We start from the raw sequence: 23,622 nt of genomic DNA, 5'->3' as shown, positions 1-23,622 counted from the left end.
TATGCTGTCTTTGAAATTAATAAGGAATTGATTTGGTAATTCTAAAAAATATCATTTTTAAATTTTTAATACATATATGAAGATATGAAGTTACTAGAACATTAAAATTTTGTAGGTTTTTTTTTCCTATTTCTTTGTTTATTTCATAATCTTGCCAATATGTTGATTGCCATTTTGAATTAGGACTTAAAAGTAAACAGTATCTTATTTAGTCATAGTGGTTTTGTATAATACAAATTGTAATGTTTAAAATACTTTAGCTTCATATATCGGGTCTTGTTATAAGTTGTTTGGTATCATATATGATTTTAATCTTGAATTGTACAGTTTTTGTTAAAGTCAAGTTCTTTTCGTTTATATTGAAGCAGGGGTGTTTTTATTTAGAGAAAAGTTTTACTAAAAAAAATGTCACTTACCTTGCCACCATTATTAATGTCTCCTTTTATGTTTCTTTTGCAATTCAAGGAAGGAAGGACTTTTGTGTCCATGTCATTTCATGATAAGTACTTTAATGGTGTTGTAATTGTAAATATCTTCTTGTTTCCAGAGATACAACATTTGTTTTACAGCAAGGAGAATGATTGGGGTTTCTCTCACTTCTTGTCATGGAGTGATGTCTTAGATCCAGAAAAGGGCTATATCAAGGATGACACAATTACGCTAGAGGTAAGAAATTCCCTTGTTATGTTATTGCCTGGATTGAACTTTTACTGAGGAGCTTGATTTTTTTCAAATCTTGCATTAAATGTAATTTTTTTCATATCTTGTGTTAATTATATTTCTCAACAGTGCTAGTTATTTTAATACAGAAGTATAGCCTTGAGTCTTAACGTTTTTTTATAACCTCACCCAAAAGTTCCACATCTCTTTTTGTTTGATTTCTGTTTTTACTGATATTGTTGTTAATTACGGAAAGCTATGGTTTTAAGAGCTCTTTGACTATACATCAGAAGGACTTTTTTCTAGTAGCCTTTCTTAACATAAGAACTTTTGTTTTTATTTTTATAAGCATGTGACTCAGAACTTGTGCATAATTACCTCTTCCCTATTGCTTCCCCTTGTTTTTCCTATTCTGTCTATCAAATATTTCTGTTTCTACTTGGAACTTATAAATTTTGTTGTACTATTTTATTGAGCTTTATTTTTATGTAAACTTTTATAATCTTAAAGAAAAATAAATTTTTAGAAATAATTTTACTATTTTTCTGAAAAATTGCCTTTGATCTGCTGTACTGTAGTAATTTTTATTTATTACAAAGTGGCTCATTGAAACTTAGAATTCTGTTTAATAGTTTATAATGTGATGAAAGTATTTATGAATAAATACTTTTGATATTTTATTTTCTCAAAACTAATCATTTTTAAAAAATTCACTTTCCAGGTTTGGGTATCTGCAGATGCACCTCATGGGGTATCTTGGGATAGCAAAAAGCATACTGGGTATGTAGGTCTTAAGAACCAAGGAGCAACATGTTACATGAATTCACTTCTACAGGTTCTCTATTTCACAAGTCAGCTAAGAATGGTGAGAATCTCCTAAACATTTACTTTTTATATTATAAATTAAACCATATTCATTGGAACATTTCATGTAATTCATGAAAAAAAAGCATGTACCATATTTCCCGTGTCATAAGACGCTACAAGTGGAATTTTTAGCAAAAAAGAAATTGAAGTTTTTATAACCTATCATAGCAGCAATTCCTAGTCGGCAAATTTTAGTGTGATTTTTCATCTGGGAAAAGAGAACTGCCAAACCAGTTAAGAACAACCTTCAATACTGTTAAACATTAAATGCTGGTCATATAGAGAGAATTGGTGAGGGTATCGCACTGGCCATTTAATTTCTTGGGTAATACAATGGTTCTTCATTTTCGGTATTACTGTATGTCCTTGTGAAGGGCTTAATTGACTAGGCCATTGGAAGGTCATTGGTTTTGTAAGCCAATGCCATGATATTGTCATGCAACATGATAATAGGAACTTCATTTAAAAGGATGATTGATTTTGAAAATATTACAGAACTAATTAAGAACTGCGAAGTAATATTTATCTTGCAATGTATGTAGATCCAGTTAAGACTCATGTGATTTTAAAACTCACATTGCAATCTCTTTGGTAGTCAGAACTGGTTCTCTTGGGAGAGCAAGGAGTGCCATCAGGTTTACAGGATGTTTGTCTCAAGTGTCAATATATACAGAAGGTGTGCTTAAAAAGCCTTTACTCTTCAGTAGGTGATTTGTGATAACTTAAAGGAAAAGAAAATGCTGTTGTCAAAGAAAATAGCTGCTAGAAGAGGAGACTATAGACTCGCATTCAAACTCACAAGGTTGAGCTGCCAAAAGGGAATTGTGGCAGAACTTATAGAGCTGGAAGCTTGGAGAGGAGTAGGCTTGGAGCTAGTTTCTTGATTTGAAGGTTGAGGTAATGACTTGCCTCTATGGCATTGTTTTAGAATTCTCTTAGGTGAAGTGTGAATGTCTGAAGTCGAAGGAGTTATTGCAGGCGAAAAATTCAATGGAGAATAATTAGGTTTTCAGTATCTAAATTATTATTATTATTTATTTTTATTATTATTATTTATTATTGTTGTTGTTGTTAAATTGAAGCTGATAGCAAGAAGTCAGTTAATGGTTAATAATTGTTAGAAATATTTTAGTATTTTTAGTAGACCCAAAAATTGTCAAAAAGGAAAAATAAATTGGCAATTCTTTTTGAGCTGTCCATTCAAAACTTATCTCAAGGACCAGTGTTCAGTTGCTAAAAACTATTAAAGGAATTATTGTCATTATTACTAGTTAATTTACAACCCTAGTTGGAAAAGCATGATGCTATAATCCCAAGGGCTCCAACGGAAAAAATAGCTAAGTGAAGAAAGGAAGCAAGGAATTAAATAAGCTACAAGAGAAGTAATAAACAATTGAAATGAAGTATTTTAAGAACAGTAACAACATTTAAGTAGATCTTTCATAAATAAACTATAAAAGCTTAAGATAACAAGAGTAAGAGAAATGAGATAGAATAGTGCGCCTGAGTGTACCCTCTAGCAAGAGAACTGGACCCCAAGACAGTGGAAGACCATGGTACAGAGGCTATGGTACTACCCAAGACTAGAGAACAATGGTTTGATTTTAGAGTATCCTTCTCCTAGAAGAGCTGCCTACCATAGCTAAAAGTCTCTTCTACCCTTACCAAGACAAAGCTAGCCACTGAACAGTTACAGTGCTGTAGTTTAACGCCTTAGGCGAAAAAAAAAATGGTTTGGTAATCTGTGTTGTCAGGTGTATGAGGGCTGAGGAAATGTGGAAAGAATAGGCCAGACTATTGGGTTTATTTGTAGATAAAGGGAAATGAACAGTAACTAGGGAGATGGATCCAGTGTACGTACAATCTGGCCTGTTAAATGACCCAATAACGTTGTTAACGGAAGTATCAACGGATGGCTGGTGCCCTGCCCAACCTACTACAGTACCTATAGAGTAATGGTGTGAGCCCATAGAGGCATTACAGTATAGAGATATAAAGATATTAAAATTTTGTTATTAATATATTAATTGACCAAATATTGATGTGCACACTTATTCTGCATTTCTATTGATTGGTACCTAGATTCAGCTGTACACAGTGTTTGTGTATAGTACAGTATGTCGGTTTTTTAACTTGTGTTCATTGATGAGCCTGAAAGAAAATTATGATTTAATACTTGAAGAAATTATTAAAATTATTGAAAAAAAATTAAGATATTGAGTATGGATACTATATTAGGACCTGAATTTTTCTTAAAATGGATTAGAAAATACAATTTTTCATGGAAAGTAGAATTTTAATTTCTTAAAACTATGCACATAAATTGCAAAATTGTATGTGTATTTACATTCAATCAAACGTGTTATCACTATTGTTGGTTTGGTCATTCCCATCACCATTTTAATATTATAAATTAGAAGACAAACTAAAACATCCTTATGTTTGGTTAAGAAAAAAATAGATAAATTTGAACAAAATACAGAAATATCTTAATCAAAACCCTTGAATGGGATGGAAGATAGTGTTATTTGATCAATATTGTTGCCCTATATGTATTACCTGGCTCCACTGTAATGGTCTAAGATTGTTACATTTATTTATGTTGATTAATTGAGAATTAAAAAGTAGTCACAGTGACCACAAATTTAGGGATGAATTTTATTTTTTCCCCCTAGGCTGTCTACAAGATGCCAACTGAAAGTGATGATTCTACCAAGAGTGTTGCTTTGGCTCTTCAGAGGGTATTCCATGAGTTGCAGACCTCCGATAAACCTGTTGGCACGAAGAAATTAACCAAGTCTTTTGGATGGGAAACACTAGACTCTTTCATGCAGCATGATGCTCAAGAATTTTTACGCGTGGTAAGTTATTGATTATACGTAAAATAAACTTTAAATTTTTCATAATACAAGTGTTTATTTATAGACTTGTTGTGAAGTTGCAAGCTTCGTAATTTGTAAAAGTTTAAATGCTCTTCATACTGAAATGATAATTATAACCTATTTACCATCAAGGATGGATGATTTTATCCCGGGGGTTTTGCTGTTAGTGCGTAGCAAGCTGTGCATTGCAGGCATAACTTCAGGGTCTTTTCAGTATCCTTTCTGCTTTACTTGCATCCCTGCTCCTTTTGTCCTTTTGCTGTATTTCCATTCCTGTTCCTTTTTATCTTTCTGCTTTACTTTCTGCTTCTTTTATCCTTCCGCCGTACCTCAATTCCTGTTCCTTTTATCCCTTTGCCTTATCTCAATTCCTGCTCCTTTTATCCCTTTGCCTTATCTCAATTCCTGCTCCTTTTATCCCTTTGCCTTATCTCAATTCCTGCTCCTTTTATCCTTTTGTTGTACCTCCATTCCTTTCTCCCATCCAGCTACCCAACCTTTCCATGTTTACTTTGTAAAATTGCAGTTTTCTGCCAGTTGCACATGGAAAATGAATGGCATTGTAGGTCCCATTGCTAGGCCATATGGAGAAAATTTATAAATCCAGTGTACCTTCTTTAATGTCAATCTCTTTCATGCTGTTTCTGTTGCTTGTGGAGTGTTTTTAATCAATTTCACATTTATTCTACTCCGATACAAACTTCTGAGGCATTTAAATGGGTTACTCCTAGTTCCGTTTTCTACGACCAGACAATTAAAAAAGAAGGGTTTAATTGCATCAGAATAGGTTGCTAGGCAACATCATGGCGACGCTATACGCTCATTTGAATGGCTTAAGCCTCTTATCTCCTGGTCGTTGTTTTAATAGGAGGCAGTCGCTCCTCTCTTCTATGATCACGTCTGTTTTATCCACGCTTGATACCTTTATAGTGCTTAGTGCTTTGTGGTTTTTGTTTTATCACTCACTAGCTGTGCCTCCATTATTTATAAGCAAAGTGTGTTTGTATCAGGGCTAGTGCTTTTAGTTTCATGCGTTCGTCCCCAGACGTGACAGTTACCCCTGTGGCTCCTTCATGAGCTGGGTTGATGTCGCACGGCATCCCGTTTGCCCCTCATGCAGTGGCAAGAGATGTTCTGTGGAATCTCCATCTGAATATTGTAGAGAGTGGCTGTCCTAGTAGGAGAGATACTGTTCTCAACGCAAGAAACGAGCTAAGAGAGATCCATAATTAGATTATTGACTATCATAATTTTATGTCTTGTCACCTAGTTATGAGATTGTGCATGGTGATACAGAGTTGTTGATTGAGACAGATCCTTTGACTGCTGCCACTGTGCTCCCTGAGCCAGATCCAATCACAGTATCCTTGGTATATGATTAATCTGCCATGCAAAGATTTCCCTCGCCTCCCTGTAGTGTTTTGAGTGGTGAGCCCTATATGATTGATTGTCAGGAACGACCTTTGGACGTTTGAGGTATCTCCTATATGAGCATTAAAAGTCCTCCCAACTAGTTCCTGTGTTAGGAACCCAAAAGTCGAGACTGCCATTTCCCTGTGTACAGAAGCAGCCTTATTGTAGGATCCCTTTTATCATTCTCCAGCTTGTTCCCACAAGCTCGGCTTGCTGTTCCCTAAGGGGTCCTCGGCACCACTCTTTTAAAGAAATCTGGCCTCATCCAAGAACTCTCCAGCACGTTATTTTGAAGATGGTCAGACCACTACGTCTGTGTGCACAACAGAAACTTTGGCCAAACCTTCTGTGTCCTCTCCTTCCAAGCCAAATGCTAGGAAGTAGTTTGTACCCACTAATCCTTTATTAGTTCCACGAGTTTTGTAGATTCGTTGTTCATCTCGGACGTATGTTCAGACCAACAGGTCTGTATGTGCCGCTGTTCCTACACGTGATGACATCACTACATACACTACCCTCTCATAGCATGATGATATTCCTCCGTGGGATGTTCAGACCAAAAAGTCTGTTCGCAACCCAGGGCCCACTCGTGATGAAGTCACGACATGCCGCTATCTCATCGCGTGATGGTATACACTTACCTTTTCTTGATGGCTGTGTTCCCATCTCACATGATTACACATGCTCAGATCGTCCTTTCACTTATCAGACTTGTATGGGAATGGAACCCTCTCGCAATGGTGTTTCACCTTCAACTTAAGCCTATTATAAAGAAGCGTTGGTTGATAACCACCAAGAAGCTGGTTCACACAACCCTAAAGGCATGAGCTATTCTAGCAGCAAACCTGTTGGCCAGCTTAATATTACTAACTTTACATATTCTCCGGAATGACAGGAGCCTTATTTTTCAGACAAAGTCTTTTTTAGCTTGCCACTGAGGAATCCTTCTCACATGAGTTCAGACAAGGAACTCCTAGATTCTCCTTTGCGAATTACTTGGGGTAGTCACCCTCATGACAGTTGTGAGCTGGACTCCTCCTGGTCCTTCTCTGACTTCTCTTCCTTCCATTCACTGAATTTTGCAATAGAAAGGAAGGGAGTTAGAGAAAATGTAAAGAATTTTAATGTAGCTATTAAGATGGAGCAACTAATTATCCCAAAATTGGAACCACCAGTTGACCATGATATTATTACTAATAGTGTCTCTCTGGAGAACCTCACTGTGCATGCGAGCACCAGCTCGGCTGATTTAGTCCCCCTCAAGGTCCCAACGTCTGGTTCAGAAGCATCACACTATTAAAATCATGAGTTTGATCTATCGTTTGGATGGCTAAGATGAGCTTCCTCGTGCGCAAACATCTAATAGGCGATGTGCGATTGATTCTATTTTCCCTTAATCTCAAAGTCCTAGATATAGGTTCGATATGGCATGCTCTAATCAAACTAGACATGCTAGACTTGATCAATACGCAAGTCTTAGCAGCAGAAAACTTTAAAGTCTAGCAGGTCCTCAAAAAGTTACCTTCTTAGCCCTATCTAGCAAGAGATGTTATGTGCACTCTTGGCATTATTTTTTAATTGTGATATAATTCATTAATCTGACATTGTCTTAGACTAGACCTAAAAAGATTGGTCGTTTTAGCCCTGCATCTTCACAAGCTAGCTAAACAGTACCTGATGAATCCATTTTTAATCCACTCACTTACACGATGCTGTAAATGTCAGAGGAATCAACTCTTAGTGGAGACTTCCCCCCCCCCACCTAAGGAAGACTGCCTTTTAAATGACTCGGAAATTTGTATCCACGTAGGAATAAATTCATCATCTCCTTCTACGCCTATTGACTGACGCAAAGGGCCTCGGTTAGATTTTACTAGTCGTCTCTATCTTGAGCTTTTATACCAGTACTTCTCCATTCATCGTCTCTTACTTCACACTTCATAGTCCTCAGCCATGTAGGATTGGGTCTTCCAACTCTTCTAGTGCCTTTCTATACAATCCTGAGTCATTTAATCAACTGCCCTGCAGGTCAATGGCCATTAGATAGTAAGCAAGCCACTCAAGTAGTACAAAGTGCTGCCATGCAGTGAGGTTATCTATCAACCTATTACGATACCAGCTATCTTTTTTTGCTGATCGTAGAAAACAAAACCAGTAGTATCCCATTTAAATGATTTGGGTATGTATACTATAGCTAGGAAAAATACAAATTGGTCTTAAAATTTGTAGTACTGTATTCAGTTATCTACTGCTTTCTTAATTTCAATTCACTTGTAGTTGCTATATGAAATTCTTTCGCTAATGGAAGATTCATGTTGTACATAAATGCTATGTAGTTGAAATAGGGCTTGGTTGTTTGATAATTTTGTCTGTGGATTTCCTTTACTTGATTTAGGTTACTAAAGTGTAATTGTGTGGAATTGACTTAGTGTAGACTGTAATAAGATTTAATTCTTGACGTTTGAAAAGGCTATAAACTTATCCCCTTTGAATAGTAATTGGTCTATCTGATTTTATTACCTTGCAATATATATACGAGGAATCTAACACAATCTTATAGCTATAATTGTCTGCCATGTGTGGTGTATGTGTTAAACAATTTTGAGTGTATTGAACATTAATTAAAAGTGAATAAGATGATTAAAATTATCTGGTTTGATCTGACAAAGTACACCAGCTATTCATGCAACTACTATGAGGGTACAATCGGTCACATTATTATACCTTATTTCTCTTCCTCTTGTTTTGTTAGTTTTTATAGCTTATATAGGCGATATTTATTTTAATATTGTTACTGTTCTAAAGATATTTTATTTTTCCTCGTTTCCTTACCTCACTGGGTTATTTTCCCTGTTGGAGCCCCTTGTCTTATAGCATCCTGCTTTTCCAACTATGGTTGTAGCTTAGCAAGTGATAGTAATAATACTGTATAGAAAATTTATTCATCTCCATAAAGCTATTTTCAGTTTTATCTTTTATTACTTTTTTAACCACGCTACGAAACGTTGACATACGTAAGTTGACACACTGTCGTTGCTCTTGAGTCTGAGAGCAACTTTGTCACGGTTAGGATCACCAGAGAGTTAACTTTTTATTCATATGTATTATCCCCTCTCCCCCTTCACACACATTCCAATTTTCCCATACCAGTCTTTTCTTGGTTATTGATATTGTTTTGAAATTATTTACAGCTGCTTGATAAACTAGAAACCAAAATGAAAGGAACTTGCGTCGAAGGGGTCATTCCCAGGTTATTTGAAGGCAAGACTTTGGTTAGTTGATCGTGGTTTTACAGTTGGTAGTTTTTTAGTTTTGATATATTGAATACTCTAATAGCTGAAAATGCCTTGTATTTCACTTAGAAGTTTTTCTAATTGTTATTATTCTTTCTTTACAGTCTTACTTCAAATGTAAACATGTAGATTATACCTCATCAAGAACAGAGACGTTTTATGATATTCAGCTTAATATAAAGGGGAAGAAAAATAGTAAGTAATGAAATATATCTACTAATATAGATCGTGAATATAATTTAGACAAAATATTCAGGCTTGTAGATTTTTAGTCCTTTATGGAATGTTAGAAAATGCATTGTCAGCTTTTAATCTATTCTTTTAAAAATTTCAGTTTATGAGTCTTTTAAAGACTATGTAACGGTTGAAACCTTGGAAGGAGACAATAAATATGATGCAGGGGAGCACGGCTTACAAGAAGCAGATAAGGGTGTCCTCTTCCAGAGTTTCCCCCCTGTGTTGCACTTACACCTTATGCGGTTCCAGTATGATCCCATCACTGACTCCAATGTCAAAATTAATGACAGGTAATTTCCTTGTTCCATATAGATTTAGAGGTAACATGAACAATCATAAGTGGGTACTGTAAGTAACTTGTGAATGTATTTGTTGAAGGTTTATTGTATTGTGTATAAATGTAGGTGAGAAGGCTTACATATAATGTGTGATTTTATATGTGAAGCCTTACATGTGTATGAATGTACCGTGTGTGTGTAAATTTGAGCTTTAGTTTAAATGTCCTATTATAAAACATTAATGTCTGTTCAGTAAAAAGAATTGCTCAAAATGATTTACAAAACTGCCATCGATGCGACGGATAAACTTGTAATTAATCAGTGCAACCTAGGCACTGTCAACAGGTATGCATTTGATTTACCTTAATGTATCCTAAAAAGATATTGAAATCTTTTAGAAATCGATTGTAAACCAAATGTGTAGATGTAGACAAAATAAAATTAATACAAATACACACCAAAGTCAAGGCACAAGTTTATGGACACCCAGGATATGTGAAGGTATAGAGGAGCATAAGATAGGAAAAGTAAGAATTAGGAAGAAACATCCACAGCCAGCAGTTTTGAGTAAATTGAAAATATGAGTTGCTAGTTCTGTTTTTTTGGGGAAATTGACAGTAAATGTGTATTTGTATGTTGGTGTATATGCCATAAAATATAACAGTTTTCTGGAACGGAATTAGACACCTTTTCGTTCCTTCCAACGTGATGCAATACGTATGTGGTGGAGTTTAGGAAATTTGTGCATACTTATTGAAGGCATTTCTATCAAGTTTACTAGTAGCAACTGGGCCACAGAACCTGCAGCTCTTGTCTTCGGTGTCTTCCAGGACTACCTCCTTGATATAGTCTGGAATCTGGCTGGGGAAATGTAGAGGCATCATTTGCTATGGATGTAGGATCCTCAAATGCCTGTATCGTATAAAAGATTGCGTATTTTTGGAGAGTATTTTTTTTTCTCCCCCAATAGGGGCCTGTGTAATTGATTTGAAAACTCTCTTGTTTCAACACGAATCATTACCACTGACCAATGCATAGGAGACCTCTAGAGGGCCCGCTCCTCGACCAGAGCCCCCCCCCCCCCCCCCCCACAGGCCTATACCCTCTCTCCATGTGCACTGCCCTGACCTCTTGTTTTCCCATCATCCCCTAGAGGGACACCTCAGGTGACTTTCCCAGGTGGTCGCCATCAACCATTCTTCCTGTGGTCGTACGCGTTCGTGGTTGAATTTCTGCTTCTCCCACGATCTCTAGTGTTTTCCTTGTGCTTAAAGCGTGTATTACTCGTTTTTTCCTGTGTTGCATCGTGTTCAATTATGTTCACTAAGTGGAATCTGCAGGTGTTAACTAGAAGTTGTGTGCAGCTTCCTTTCACACGTGACGGTTGATCCTCATGTTTTGTGCACTTCTTGGTCGTGTGTGTTCCCCGAGAGACACTAAGAAACGGAAGAAGTCGAAGAAGGACAGGTCACCCTCAAGGAAGGGTAGTGCGTCTTGTCGTTCTTCGGCATGTTCAACAGTACCCAGTGTTTTGGGGCCTTCTTTGTCTCTATGGCTGCCTACGATGGTGGAGGAGGTAACGGGACCGGTGGAGTCCTCGTGGTTCTGACGCCCCCCCCCCCCCCCCCCCCCCTCACAATTGTAGGGGGTTTTTTGAGGGCAGGTCGCCCAACCATCTTTCTACCCGCCAACTGCGGGTGCGACCTCCGTCCAGCCGCAGGTAAACGTTCTCCTTACGCATTTATGATTTCTGCGTAGTATTTGCAGAGCAACTAAAGACTATTGTTACCAGATACCTGAAATATTTTCTTGGCCTAAACAAAAAAAGTAATCGAAAATGTCAAATTTGATCTGTGCCTATCTCATCTAGACATCTGAAGAATGTGCTGGTGTTTGGGATATACTTGCACAAAAACAAGAATGAATCCAGTAATAAGCTCTGTGGCTATATGAAGGAATGGAATAAGCTTTGATTACCTTTTGTCAGCCATGTGATTGTGACTAACTTCATTCACCGTCAACTGAGTGGTTTCTGCCTGGAAGGACTTTCATAGAACTTGATAATCAATCATCCAAGAAAGTGAACTTTTATTATAATGACTCTTGCCCATCGTTTAAGTTTTTTTCCTTGCTGAGTTCTCCTGTTTTTAGGCTTTTAACATTATGGTTGGGCACACCAATGGTGGTGCTGCATAACAAACAATATTGGCCTGGTTACACTTCATATTTGAAGTTGACCTAGAACCCCAAAAATCTCTCGACATCACTAACCAAGCCATCTTTCTTCAAAGACTGACTCTATGAAGAAGCAACTCTATCCTCTTTTGACAATGGAAATGGTGGACAAATTTATATCAAACCCCATTTATTTTATGTCAGAATTTGGAAGAGAGTGTGAGAGAAGGAAGTTAAGAGTTAATGTGGGTAAGAGTAAGGTTATGAGATGTACGAGAAGGGAAGGTGGTGTAAGGTTGAATGGAGAGTTACTTGAGGAGGTGGATCAGTTTAAGTACTTTGGGTCTGTTGTTGCAGCAAATGGTGGAGTGGAAGCAGATGTACGTCAGAGAATGAATGAAGGTTGCAAAGTGTTGGGGGCAGTTAAGGGAGTAGTAAAAAATAGAGGGTTGGGCATGAATGTAAAGAGTTCTATATGAGAAAGTGATTGTACCAACTGTGATGTATGGATCAGAGTTGTGGGGAATGAAAGTGATGGAGAGACAGAAATTGAATGTGTTTGAGATGTGTCTAAGGAGTATGGCTGGTGTATCTCTGGTAGATAGGGTTAGGAACGAAGTGGTGAGGGTGAGAACGGGTGTAAGAAATGAGTTAGCAGCTAGAGTGGATATGAATGTGTTGAGGTGGTTTGGCCATGTTGAGAGAATGGAAAAAAGAAGGTGATGAATGCAAGAGTTGATGGGAGAAGTACGAGAGGAAGGCCAAGGTTTGGGTGGATGGATGGAGTAAAGGAAGCTCTGGGTGATAGGAGGATAGATGTGAGCGAGGCAAGAGAGCGTGCTAGAAATAGGAATGAATGGCAAGCGATTGTGACGCAGTTCCGGTAGGCCCTGCTGCTTCCTCCGGTGCCTTAGATGACCGCGGAGGTAGCAGCAGTAGGGGATTCAGCATTATGAAGCTTCATCTGTGGTGGATAATGTGGGAGGGTAGGCTGTGACACCCTAGCAGTACCAGCTGAACTCGGTTGAGTCCCTTGTTAGGCTGGGAGGAACGTAGAGACTAGAGGTCCCCATTTTGTTTTTGTTTCTTTGTTGATGTTGGCTACCCCCCAAAATTGGGGGAAGTGCCTGGGTATGTATATGTGTGTATGCCTTGTGTGACATTTGCAACAGCATGTTCCCTCCACGGGAGATATATATTTTTTGTGACTAAAGATGGGTTTCCCATTAATTAATACTGACCCTGACCTTAACAGCTTTATTAATGATTTAGTGGTAGTGCCAGCTTCCGCCAAAGTACAGTACAGTATTTTCTTTAAAAAAAAAAACTTCAGGTTTGAATTTTAAAAAATATTCAGATTATATCAAATGACAAAATGGAAAGAGAAGTTGAGAGTCAGAAAATAGGTGTTAGTAAGGGAGGAAGTAGAATTTAGTTTTGTTACTTTGGTAGAATTTATTTTTTTCTTATAGGAGTCATACTTACCGTGTCTTTTTCTTTTGGCAGATATGAGTTCCCAGAAAAGTTGAACATGGACCAGTTCATGCAAAATAATGACTCTTCGCCTGCTACTTATGTTCTCCATGCCGTCCTGGTACACTCGGGGGATAATCATGGGGGCCACTATGTTGTCTTCATTAATCCAAAGGGTGATGGAAGAGTAAGTTGTATTTTACTTTTATGTTCTTCCAAGAATTTTATTTTGTATGAGCAATATTTATTTGTGTTCATATACAGTTTAGATTAGAATCTAAATATCAGACTGTAATCTAAGGTTTTATAAAGAATTAGTAGTAATTGTCATTCATTTGTGCAATATATTTTGATGAGGTTGGAATGATTTTGGTGCATTTGAAAGGTTTTACAGTTATTGGAATCTTAAATGTGTTCATAGGCTAATAGTTCATGTGGTGTATAGAATGAAATGCAGGTCTTGAGTACTCTTGAAAACACACTTTCTATTTGATACAAGTTTTCTATGATCCTTTTTCAGTGGTGTAAATTTGATGACGATGTCGTCTCCAGATGTAGTAAACAAGAAGCCATTGACCATAACTTTGGTGGTCATGAAGATGACATGAATTTGACGGTAAAACACTGTACAAATGCATATATGTTAGTCTATATACGAGAGTCGTGCCTAAAAACGGTGTTGCAGGAGGTTGTAGAGGATGATATTCCTCAGGAGTTGATAGATCGTTTACAAGAAGAAAAAAGGATAGAAATGATACGCCGAAAGGAGCGAAATGAAGCTCACCTTTATATGAGTGTACAGGTGAATATTACTCAAATTATTTGTTTGTTTTATATTATTTCTATGAATCTATCTTTGAAAAGTGAAATGCTATTAAACCTGTGAATCCCATAAGATTTATTCTATGTCTGGGTATTTTTATTTCATTAAGCCTCATATGACGTATTATACGTCTTGTTGTTGTTTTTATTTCATAACTTACATGTAAAAGTTTTTTTTTTGCCTATATTGTCAGAAAACATTTGGTTGGCTATGAATATTTTATAATTTGTTCCAACAGGGAGTACTTACCTCGAACTACTTTCTTAAGAGTATCTGGGATCTCCTCCCAACCGACCAGAATTTTGTGTCGTTTACCCTACCTCTGTTTTCTATGCGGGGGAACCTCTGGCGGAGTGATACGCGCCATGAGGCGACCCGGGGTCAGAGAGCATGCTCTCTCAGGTCTCAACCTCCAGTAAGATTTCTAGTCGCGTCGTGATAACATCTCGCCGCGCTCTCCTTACCCAGTGCGACCCTTTGTGTCCCACGCGGTCCCCACGTGGTCCTCTTGTGTTCATACCTTTCCTTATCCTACCTTTTCCCTCTGTGTTCCTGTGTCTTGTGGTGCTTTACTGTTCGTTATGGAGCATCCCCGTCGTTGCCCCCGCCCTATGGCCGGTAAATCTTGTGGGGCTTTTCTGTCCAAGCCGGAAGTTGACCCCCGCTCCTTGTGTTCGTCGTGTAGGGGCAGTGTGTGTTCCCCTGCAGCCACGTGTCAAGAGTGTGAATTCTGGAATGAAGTCCAGTGGGTGTGCTACGGAACCAAAAAGAGGGCGGTTACAAAGAGGTCGCCGAAGAAGCCAAGCATTGCCTGGCTTCTTGCTTCGCCCGATGCCTCTTCGGAGAGAGCTTCTCTGCCGCCTTCCCCTACCCAGAGTAGGGGATGAGGTAAGTCTCTTGCGGGGAAGCGGCCCATTGCTCTTTTCCAGGAATCCGTGATGCCTGTTGGTGGGGATGTAGTGTTGGTTCAGGCAAAAGGGGGGGGGGACAGGAGTGTGTTCGGGAGACGAGTGCCTGGTGCCTACAGGTCCCGTCTCTACCGACGATCCCATATGGGGGAAGGCTGCCATAACCTCTTCCCCGCTTCGTGGAATTGCGTTTCAGGTACGTCAGCAGGCGGGGGAGATGCCGAGATGGAGGATTCACCGAGTTCGGACCCCATCATGTGCCCTTCAGGTCGCCCATGAAACTGGAGGGGGAGTTCGGCACCTGGTTTACCCGTAAGAAAGTGCCTCGCTCTTCCCCGGCGCCCTCGGCAACGCTCCCGCCCATCTTTCACCAACCTTCTTTGTCAGCTGACCGGCATGAAGAACCACCAGCAACGCGGGACTACGCCGACTGAGCAGCACGTTTATACCAGTCTTCAGTCTCCTCTTTTGGGTCGTACTCCTCGGAAGATGAAGGTCCGAGGGACTCAAAAGGAGAAGAGACAGATCCCGCAGGAGGAGGTCCCGTTCCCGTTCCCGATCTCGCCACGCCAGGAGACACAGGAGAAGCCGTTTGCCAAAAGAAGAATGGGTGCATGTCACCATCCCACGAAGTCACCTCCTAGGGGCTTCAGCAGTCCCGAGTACCTCTGGCTGGCTACCGAGAGTTCCTTCTCCATCCTCGAAGTACGGCCCCTCCAGCAGACCAGAACATCGGCGGAAATCCTCGCATCAGGTCTTGGTTGACAGGCATAAGCCCGCGAAGGTTCCGACTTCATCAGCACAGCGGAGAGAGTCGCCCCTTCAGACTGGCCGCCTCGTCCCGGACCACGGGCCTTCAAGCGAACGCCCTGACCGTAAAGGTCACCCAGTTATCAAGGGGAAGCCCGCAGGCACGTGAATCCTCGCAGGAGGGGGTAGGCCCATGCCGGCTACCCTCGTCCTAGCGGGGCTGCCCGCTCAGCGAGTCGAGCCGTCGAGAGTTCTCCACGCGTGGAAGATGCCTCCACCTCAAGCGGAGCGCGTTCCTACTCAGGCGGAGGACCACTCAGCCGAGGCTCTCGTCAATAGCGGAGAATGTTCAACGGACGAGGTTTCCACGTATAGGAGGGTCCTGGCCCTCATCAGACGCCATCATAGGCTAGATGAGCCGAAGCCCTCGGCGGACGAAGCCTGGCTCTACGGCCTTAGCAGGCTGGTGGATAACCCTGTGCAACAGAGGCCTTCGCTGGCTCTTCCCCTGGTGAGGGATGTTAGGCTGGGTATGGACCACATAGATAGGTTCATAGCCAGCCAGGCGGACACTCCCAGGAATCAGAGCTCCTCCAAACTCCTCCAGGGGCAGAAGACTCAGAAGCGTTTTTATCTCCCGGAGGGGCGCCACGGAGGTCCCTGTTCGGTTGAGCCAGCAATCGCCATCCTTAATCAGGGAGCCGCTGAAGACTGGGCTTCCTCCGCTCCAATATGTTTTTCTCCGTCAGAAGCCTCCATGATGGTTTACATGGCCCTGGACTTGGTGTACGTCTCATCATGGCTAGACTGGTGGGCCTGCACATTGGTAGGTTTTCAGGCCACCCACAACCTCTCCGTCCCTGAGAACCAAACCTTACTGAGGGAACTAATTAGCTCAAGAGGGAAGGCGCTCGAGTTCCTGTCATACTCGTCCCTCTCGCAGTAGCCAACTGGATCCTGCGGAAGAGGGACACAGCCCTGAGTAAGTTCGTCAGGAGACTACCAGACAGGGAAGCAAGAGCCTTAAGGAACTTGCCCCTGTGGGGCGACTCATTGTTCCCCATGAAGGCGGTGGAGACGGGAGAGAGGGTCAGGAAACTGAAGGATGTGGGAGAACCCAGGCCCCCTCCAGCAAGACATCCTGCCCATAGGTGAACCTCTTCGGATGTCTCTCATCCTCGCCGATCCAGCCCAGAAGGGACGCCCCGTCGGTGTCGTGGCACCAGCCCTCGCAGCCCTCCTGTAGGGGTACTTCAACTCCTCAAGGAAGCTTCAGACCATCCTACTCTGGCTCCAGGAGAGGACACTCCAGCCGCGCCTCTCGAAGGAGATAGGATGGGAGGCCCCGTACTCCTGCCAAAGCCTTAGGTAGGGGGATGCCTCAATCACTCTTGGCAAGCATGGCGGGACCACGGAGCGGATCCGTGGACCGTAACAGTGCTGAAGGAGGGGTACAGGTTACCCTTCCTAGCGGAGCCACCCCCTCTTATCCCTGACCAGCAGGCAGAGTGGTTGGCACCCAAGGACCCCTTGAAGAAGACAGCGTTGCAGGAGGAAGTTTCGGCCATGCTCGCGAAAGGGGTAGTAGAACCAGTCAAGAACCCAGGACCAGGGTTCTACAGCAGGCTCTTCCTGGTGGAGAAAGCGACAGGGGCTGGAGACCGGTCATAGAGCTCTCAGCCCTCAACAAGTTTGTGTTCAAGACCGACTTCAAGATGGACACCTCGAAGTCGGTCTTAGCGGCCTTGAGGGAGGACGACTTCATGATGTCCATAGACCTCAAGGACGCCTACTTCCAGATCCCTGTCCACCCCTCCAGCAGGAAGTTCCTAAGGGTAAAATGGGGTACCCAGACATTACAGTTCAGGACCCTCTGCTTCGGTCTGTCAACAGACAGTACCTTCAGAAGTATATCCACAAATCTTTGGATACTTGTACCCTTGGCCTGGTGTTAGGTTCTCACAGGTTTTATAGTGAACCTAGCTCCCTCACATGACAAGAAACATATCTTTAAGAGATCAGTCGCAGCATAAGTCTAGAATAGTAGGTAAGAATGTTTGGTCCTTTTTCATATTTTCTTTCCAATAATTTCTGGATTAGACATTGAATGCATGTAAGCCTTCCAACTGATCAACTTTTTTATTCAATTTAGTTTAGAAATATTTCCCACTGTGTCCTTACAAGGTGGAGTATTGATAGAAATGTATGCAAACACATTTATCAAAATGACCATACATTTCGGACACCGTATCCTTACTTGGGTATAATTTCTTTCATGACCATTTGACATATTTTTCCCAGGCTGTTTGGAGTCATCACTGTGGTGCCTTTTACTTTTCTAAATACTTTAGACGTCATAGGAATTAAACCAGCCTGTCTAGTGTGGGAATTTTCTCCCTCTTAAGAATAAGTCTCCTATTGAAGGGCGAATGTTTTGATTTATATAGGAACAAATGACAAATTTTTAAAGTAATTTGTAATTTTCCGAACTCTACAAATCAGAGTCATTTACGTTGCACTTCCATCTCAATCGCCACATTAGGCTAAAGTGGCTTGTCAGTGGCCTTTCTGTTGAATGGCTTACTTATCACCTGTTAATAACAAACAAGCTCCAATATAGCGGAAATCATACTCCTAGTAAAGAACAAAGGTTTAAAGTTAGAAATATAGATTACTGTATTTTCAAGTGTGATTTTGTTAAAAGATGTGTGTAAGGTGGGATGATCATTGTGTAGGTTTATATGGGTCAGGATTTGTGAGATGATTGGGAGGTTTCATACTTAATTAGGGTGCTTAGGCAGTATTAAGGCTTTTGATAAAAGCTCTCATGTATGATCATACCAATATATGTATGAATTCATTATCGATTCCATTTGTAGACCAGCTCACTGATGATAACAGGTCATGTGACTGGAAACAGTTGAAAAAGAAGAAAGCGAATGTTTAGATGTCCTGTGTAAAAAGTCAAGGTAATTTATTTAATTCATTAACTTTTAAAAGCCTATAATTATATAACTAGATTGTGAAGCCTTTTTAATGACTTTGTCTTTTATATCAAGATGCTATTCTATATGTGGGGTATATAACTTATTGCTTTCATATATTTTTGTGTTAGATAACTATGAATACTATTACCTTTGTGTCTTTTCTCGCTAGGCAATGAGTCACAAATTTTAGGAAACGGTGGATGCTTAAAATATGGTAGTAATTATTCGTGGATTTTCAACATTCACAGTGGTGTGATGCTATTTAATCCTCATGAATGTGAAGACTCAACTATATGGCAATAAATGTCTATTGTGTTTTGTGAAGAAATTTTTTTGCAATAAGAACATATAACTGTGTAGGCAATTAATTCATTGGCTATTATTATATTTCAGTCATATAGATGTGACCAATATTGCTTCAAATATTTGATATTGAAAGGTCTTGTTTCTTTCAGGTTGTGTTAGAAGATGCATTCTCAGGTCATCAAGGAAGTGATCTTTATGACCCTGACAAAGTCAGTTACAGAACATTCCGGGTCAAAAAGTCAGCGTCACTTCAGGAGTTTTTAGAGCAGGTTGCTGATAGCCTTGTAAGTATCCTATTTGAACTGCTCTAAAAATAGATTTCTTTGAAATTATTTATCCAGTTGTCTTTTTGGTTTGATTTATTCTTTATTAATCAGTATGTGACGGTTTACTGTTTATTTTTCTTTGTGATTACTGCTTATGCATATATTTTTGTTTAGTCTTAAACTTGCAAGCTCATTTAGAATTATTTTTTTCCATTGTTTTCTCATCTTTTCTCTGTCGTATGCCATTACTTTCTTTTCAATTACTATTTGACTAGCTTCTCTCCCATTCTAGCATGTTTCTAAGCCAATTAGATAAGAAATTTATTGGTATTTTTTAATTCTCCATTTGCTGTGTTTGTATGTTTTGTAATGGCAATATACAGCATACCACAAGCAATTAAATAGAATTATTTGTTTTTTTTTAAAGTTATACTCATAATAACTAGTAGTCCTGCAATATAATTTGAAATCAACCCGTCTAATATTGATAAAATGCCCTCCCCTTAATAGCAATTGAGGAAGCAACAATGTTGCATAAATAAAGGTCCTCTGGTATTATGGTGGCGAACTTATGTTAACAGCTGGATTCAAGGCAGGAATTATAAAAGGATTAGAAGATGGTTTGCATGATGAGAAGATTGGAAATCTTGAGGAAATTACATTTTTAGGCACATTTTGTCTATTACATAAATACAGCTACACCCAGCTGTACTTTTGAGTAATCATTTAAAGATTATAAAAATTTCAAAGAAATTTAAAGTAGAAAAATACAATAGGAAGAGTCCTATGTAGAAGCTGCCTATTTGACTTAGATAAGTTCAATGTTGTGTCTCAGGAGTGAAAACTCAGATTACAAATATGATAGGGTGATTGGATTTTGCCTTTCCAGAACAAATGATGATAAATAAAGAAGAACGGAGTAAAGCAGACATATTGTAAGGTTGTAGTAATTGAAGTTGCAGGGAAACCAGTAGAAATGTATTTTTCAAGTTATATAAAGGAGTTACATTAAGACCTGGAAATAATAGAAAGTTAGGCTGGTGGTGCAAATCTCAATCAATCTGGAATGGGTTAATTTTTGATATACAGTACACCAAATGGGGAATATCTTTTAAGAAAACACTAATGATGGTGAGACCAGCCATGCATTCAAAAGTTTTTTCATCCATGACAGGGTTGTCTACCACTGGCTTTTATTCTTTATTTCACTGAAATTCAATATAACTCCATTTTGTGTTTGTTGTAAAACCTTTTTGGGATATTTTGAAATACCTCGTATATTTAGATTTATCACAATCAATTTTTAAGAACAAAGCCAGTATAGAAAAAGGAATAGAGAAGTCAAGATAAATAACAATAGCATTATGAACATGATTAAAGAGAAATGGAGATAAGTGGTTGGTTTTTTGATGTGGATAATGAAAAGAACTTTATTTGATAAAGTACTTTCCTTAGCTCTTTTATTGTGCCTTGCAATATTAAAAATAAAAAAAATAAAGGGAAAATTGATATAAAAGTGTGCTTGAGTGTACTCCCAATGAAATGTCATACCCATAATACATTTGCCGTTTTACAGATGCTATTGTAGTATCTGAGACTTGAGAACATTGGTTTGATTTCAGTGTATACTTCTTAAAAGAAAATCTCCTACCCTTACTTTGGTTCACCTCATCTGGTGGTAGCTACATTTATTTTTCCAGCTTTTTTTTCTCCCATTTTCCTGTCCATCCTCTTAACTTTCACCTTATATTTCAACTGTGGAGTTTCCCCAGTTGCACATAGGTGCTGAATGACTTTCAAAACTTCAATGCTGATGTTTTAAAGTCCAAATTCATAAATATAATCAAATCTATAGCTAAAAAGTCTTGTTTACCCTTAACATGTGGTAAAACAGCCACTGAAGAGTCTCAGCTTATGTAGCTAGAGAAAAAGAGCCCTATAAAGAGGAGGATCTAACATCAAGCTATATAGCCATTCCTTAAAGATCCTATAATTCTATCAGTGATATTATGACATATGGCTGGTATTTTGACTAAGCTACTGTTTACTAGAAAGTATTTTTAAATTTGTTTCAGAATAAGGTGGTATAGCAGGTATATTTGGCAAAAATTACCCTCTAAAAGTGGGTAATGTTAGTCGTCATTACTTTATAAGAATTTTTTATTTTCAGAAATATCCTGTTGAACAAATCCGACCTTGGCCTCTTAATCTCCGGACCAATCAAACTAATAGACCAACGTTATTAGATCTTGAATCAGACCTTCATAAACCTTTGATAGAAGTAAGTACTGAACTGTGATCTCATGATGCATTTGCCCTTTTATTGAATACTTTCCCTGAATGAACCTATAAAATTTATGAATTTTATTTATTAGAAGGCCTACAGATTTTGAGGTTGTAATTTTCTGGATTATTGGTTTTTTCACCATCATAGGATTAGTCTATAAGTTTTCTCTTTGTACTTGACTAGTTTCGACCCCTTTTTTTTCTTTTTGCAGATTCTATTTTTAAGGGTATACAAGGGTGTTTTCTTCATGTGAGGGAATGCTCCTAGGATAAAAAAAAATTACTTTATAGGGCCGCTATTACTTTTGTATTGGGTAACCAGCTCTTTGTATAGAAAGCTATGTTGTTTGTAGGGTGTCCATTTTAACTTTGAATACAATGGACAGCAGCAAATTAATTTCTTTTCCCATTATAATCCTTTTTTAAACCTTGTGATAGCAATCTATTTGCTCTCTAATCAAACATGAATTCCATAAGCTGGTCCTGATATTAATTCATAAATTAAGTACTGTAACATGTTTCATAACGTATTTATCTTTTCAGACCAGTGGCAATACCAATCCATGGACAGTGTTCATGGAAACTGTTCCTCCTGACTCAGGTCTAAAAGCTCTGACAGCCTTTGACAAAGATTCTGATGTCCTTCTCTTCTTCAAGTACTATGATCCCCGCCACAAAAGATTGCATTATTGTGGCCATCATTACATGCACATCTCTTTCAATGTCCGTGAGTATCAACCCCTTCCCCACTCCATCCTTTTCTTTTTTTTCTCATATATGTACTATTGCATTTTTTGTTATTAATTAACTTATTTGTTTGTAAATTTTACTTGTATATGGTGTATATTTTAGTCCCTTTCTATATAGGCTACACTTTGTGGTAGTCAAGTAAACGGACTTGAAATTTTCTTCCAAAATTGTATTTACTCCTAATGAATAAATGCTATGAAATAAGGAGCTGTGTTATTCATAAGAAAAGCTCTGGATGTATTAAATTGTAGAATGCACAGCTGTTAGTGAATTTCAGTGTTCATCACAAGTATTTTTCTCTTGCAAACCAAATATTTATATTCCACTTTATTATTCTGTTCTGGAGCAGAGGAGTTGGTGCCAATGTTGAATGAGCGTGCAGGATTACCCCAGGGAACAGAATTAGCACTTTTTGAAGAGATAAAGCCTAATCTATTAGAAAGATTAGCAGATCTTGATCGACCTCTAGAAAAGGTAGGTTTTCTCAGACTCAAATAAGAGTATTTAGTCTTTGATTTCTATTTAATTTCACATCTATAAGAAGTGATACTGTTTATTTCTTATTTGAGATACTTGACATATTTTTTTCCACTTTGCCATGACAATTTTTACATTTACAAAGGCCACTGTGGTTTTACTAAAACATTTTGCTTAGAATAATTTAACATTTTGAATGAGAGAACTTTACAAGCACACCTGTAATTAGGTGGTGGTTGCCCAAATAGCAGCTCATCATGATTTATTTTGTTCATTTTTTGTGTCAATAGGTTTTAGACGAGTTGATGGACGGAGACATTATTGTATTCCAACGAGAAGATCTCTTGGATGACCCCAGCCTTGAGCTTCCGTCCTGCCGAGACTACTTTAGAGACCTCTTCTACAGGGTTGAGGTAAGCTGCCCAATGTGATAGTTTGCGAGCTTAAGTTTTCATCAAAGACAGTAGAGGCTAGTGGTAAATTGTGACAAAAGTTTAGTCTTCTACAGGGTTGAGGTAAGCTACCCAATTTGATAATATGCAAGCTTAAGTTTTCATCAAACACAGTAGAGGCTAGTGGTAAAATGTGACAAAAGTTTAGAGAAATTTTAATAAGTTTAGGTAAAACCATTTTAAGAAACATTTGGGTTGGTTACCATTTAAAATTGACCTTTTATGGCATACTGTACTTGTTTATTTATAGTCTCTAAGTACCCTAGCTCTATGGTCTCACCTTGTGCATTTTATTCTTTTGGATTAGTATCTTTTTATCCACTTGTCTGATATTGGGAA

The 23,622-nt window shown here is 38.9% G+C and overlaps 1 protein-coding gene across 2 annotated transcripts in view; it reads left to right on the top strand.

The window, feature by feature from the left end:
* Usp7 (Ubiquitin-specific protease 7) overlaps nucleotides 1–23,622 on the top strand; it is a 66,801-nt gene that overhangs the window by 29,492 nt on the left and 13,687 nt on the right. The window contains exons 4-16 of one of the 2 annotated variants that reach the window (XM_068390058.1): nucleotides 548–666; nucleotides 1,382–1,525; nucleotides 4,203–4,388; nucleotides 9,014–9,094; nucleotides 9,220–9,310; nucleotides 9,450–9,642; nucleotides 13,312–13,465; nucleotides 13,799–14,080; nucleotides 19,202–19,336; nucleotides 21,489–21,599; nucleotides 22,148–22,331; nucleotides 22,704–22,828; nucleotides 23,122–23,244. In XM_068390058.1, the coding sequence (XP_068246159.1) occupies nucleotides 548–666; nucleotides 1,382–1,525; nucleotides 4,203–4,388; nucleotides 9,014–9,094; nucleotides 9,220–9,310; nucleotides 9,450–9,642; nucleotides 13,312–13,465; nucleotides 13,799–14,080; nucleotides 19,202–19,336; nucleotides 21,489–21,599; nucleotides 22,148–22,331; nucleotides 22,704–22,828; nucleotides 23,122–23,244 (1,928 nt within the window). Of the gene's footprint in view, nucleotides 1–547; nucleotides 667–1,381; nucleotides 1,526–4,202; nucleotides 4,389–9,013; nucleotides 9,095–9,219; nucleotides 9,311–9,449; nucleotides 9,643–13,311; nucleotides 13,466–13,798; nucleotides 14,081–19,201; nucleotides 19,337–21,488; nucleotides 21,600–22,147; nucleotides 22,332–22,700; nucleotides 22,829–23,121; nucleotides 23,245–23,622 lie in introns of both variants that reach the window. The other variant, XM_068390056.1, reaches the window with a different exon arrangement.

This window comes from Palaemon carinicauda, chromosome 16 (genome assembly GCF_036898095.1).
Source record: "Palaemon carinicauda isolate YSFRI2023 chromosome 16, ASM3689809v2, whole genome shotgun sequence".
NCBI classification, from domain to species: domain Eukaryota; kingdom Metazoa; phylum Arthropoda; class Malacostraca; order Decapoda; family Palaemonidae; genus Palaemon; species Palaemon carinicauda.
This window is presented reverse-complemented; position numbering and strand designations above follow the sequence as displayed.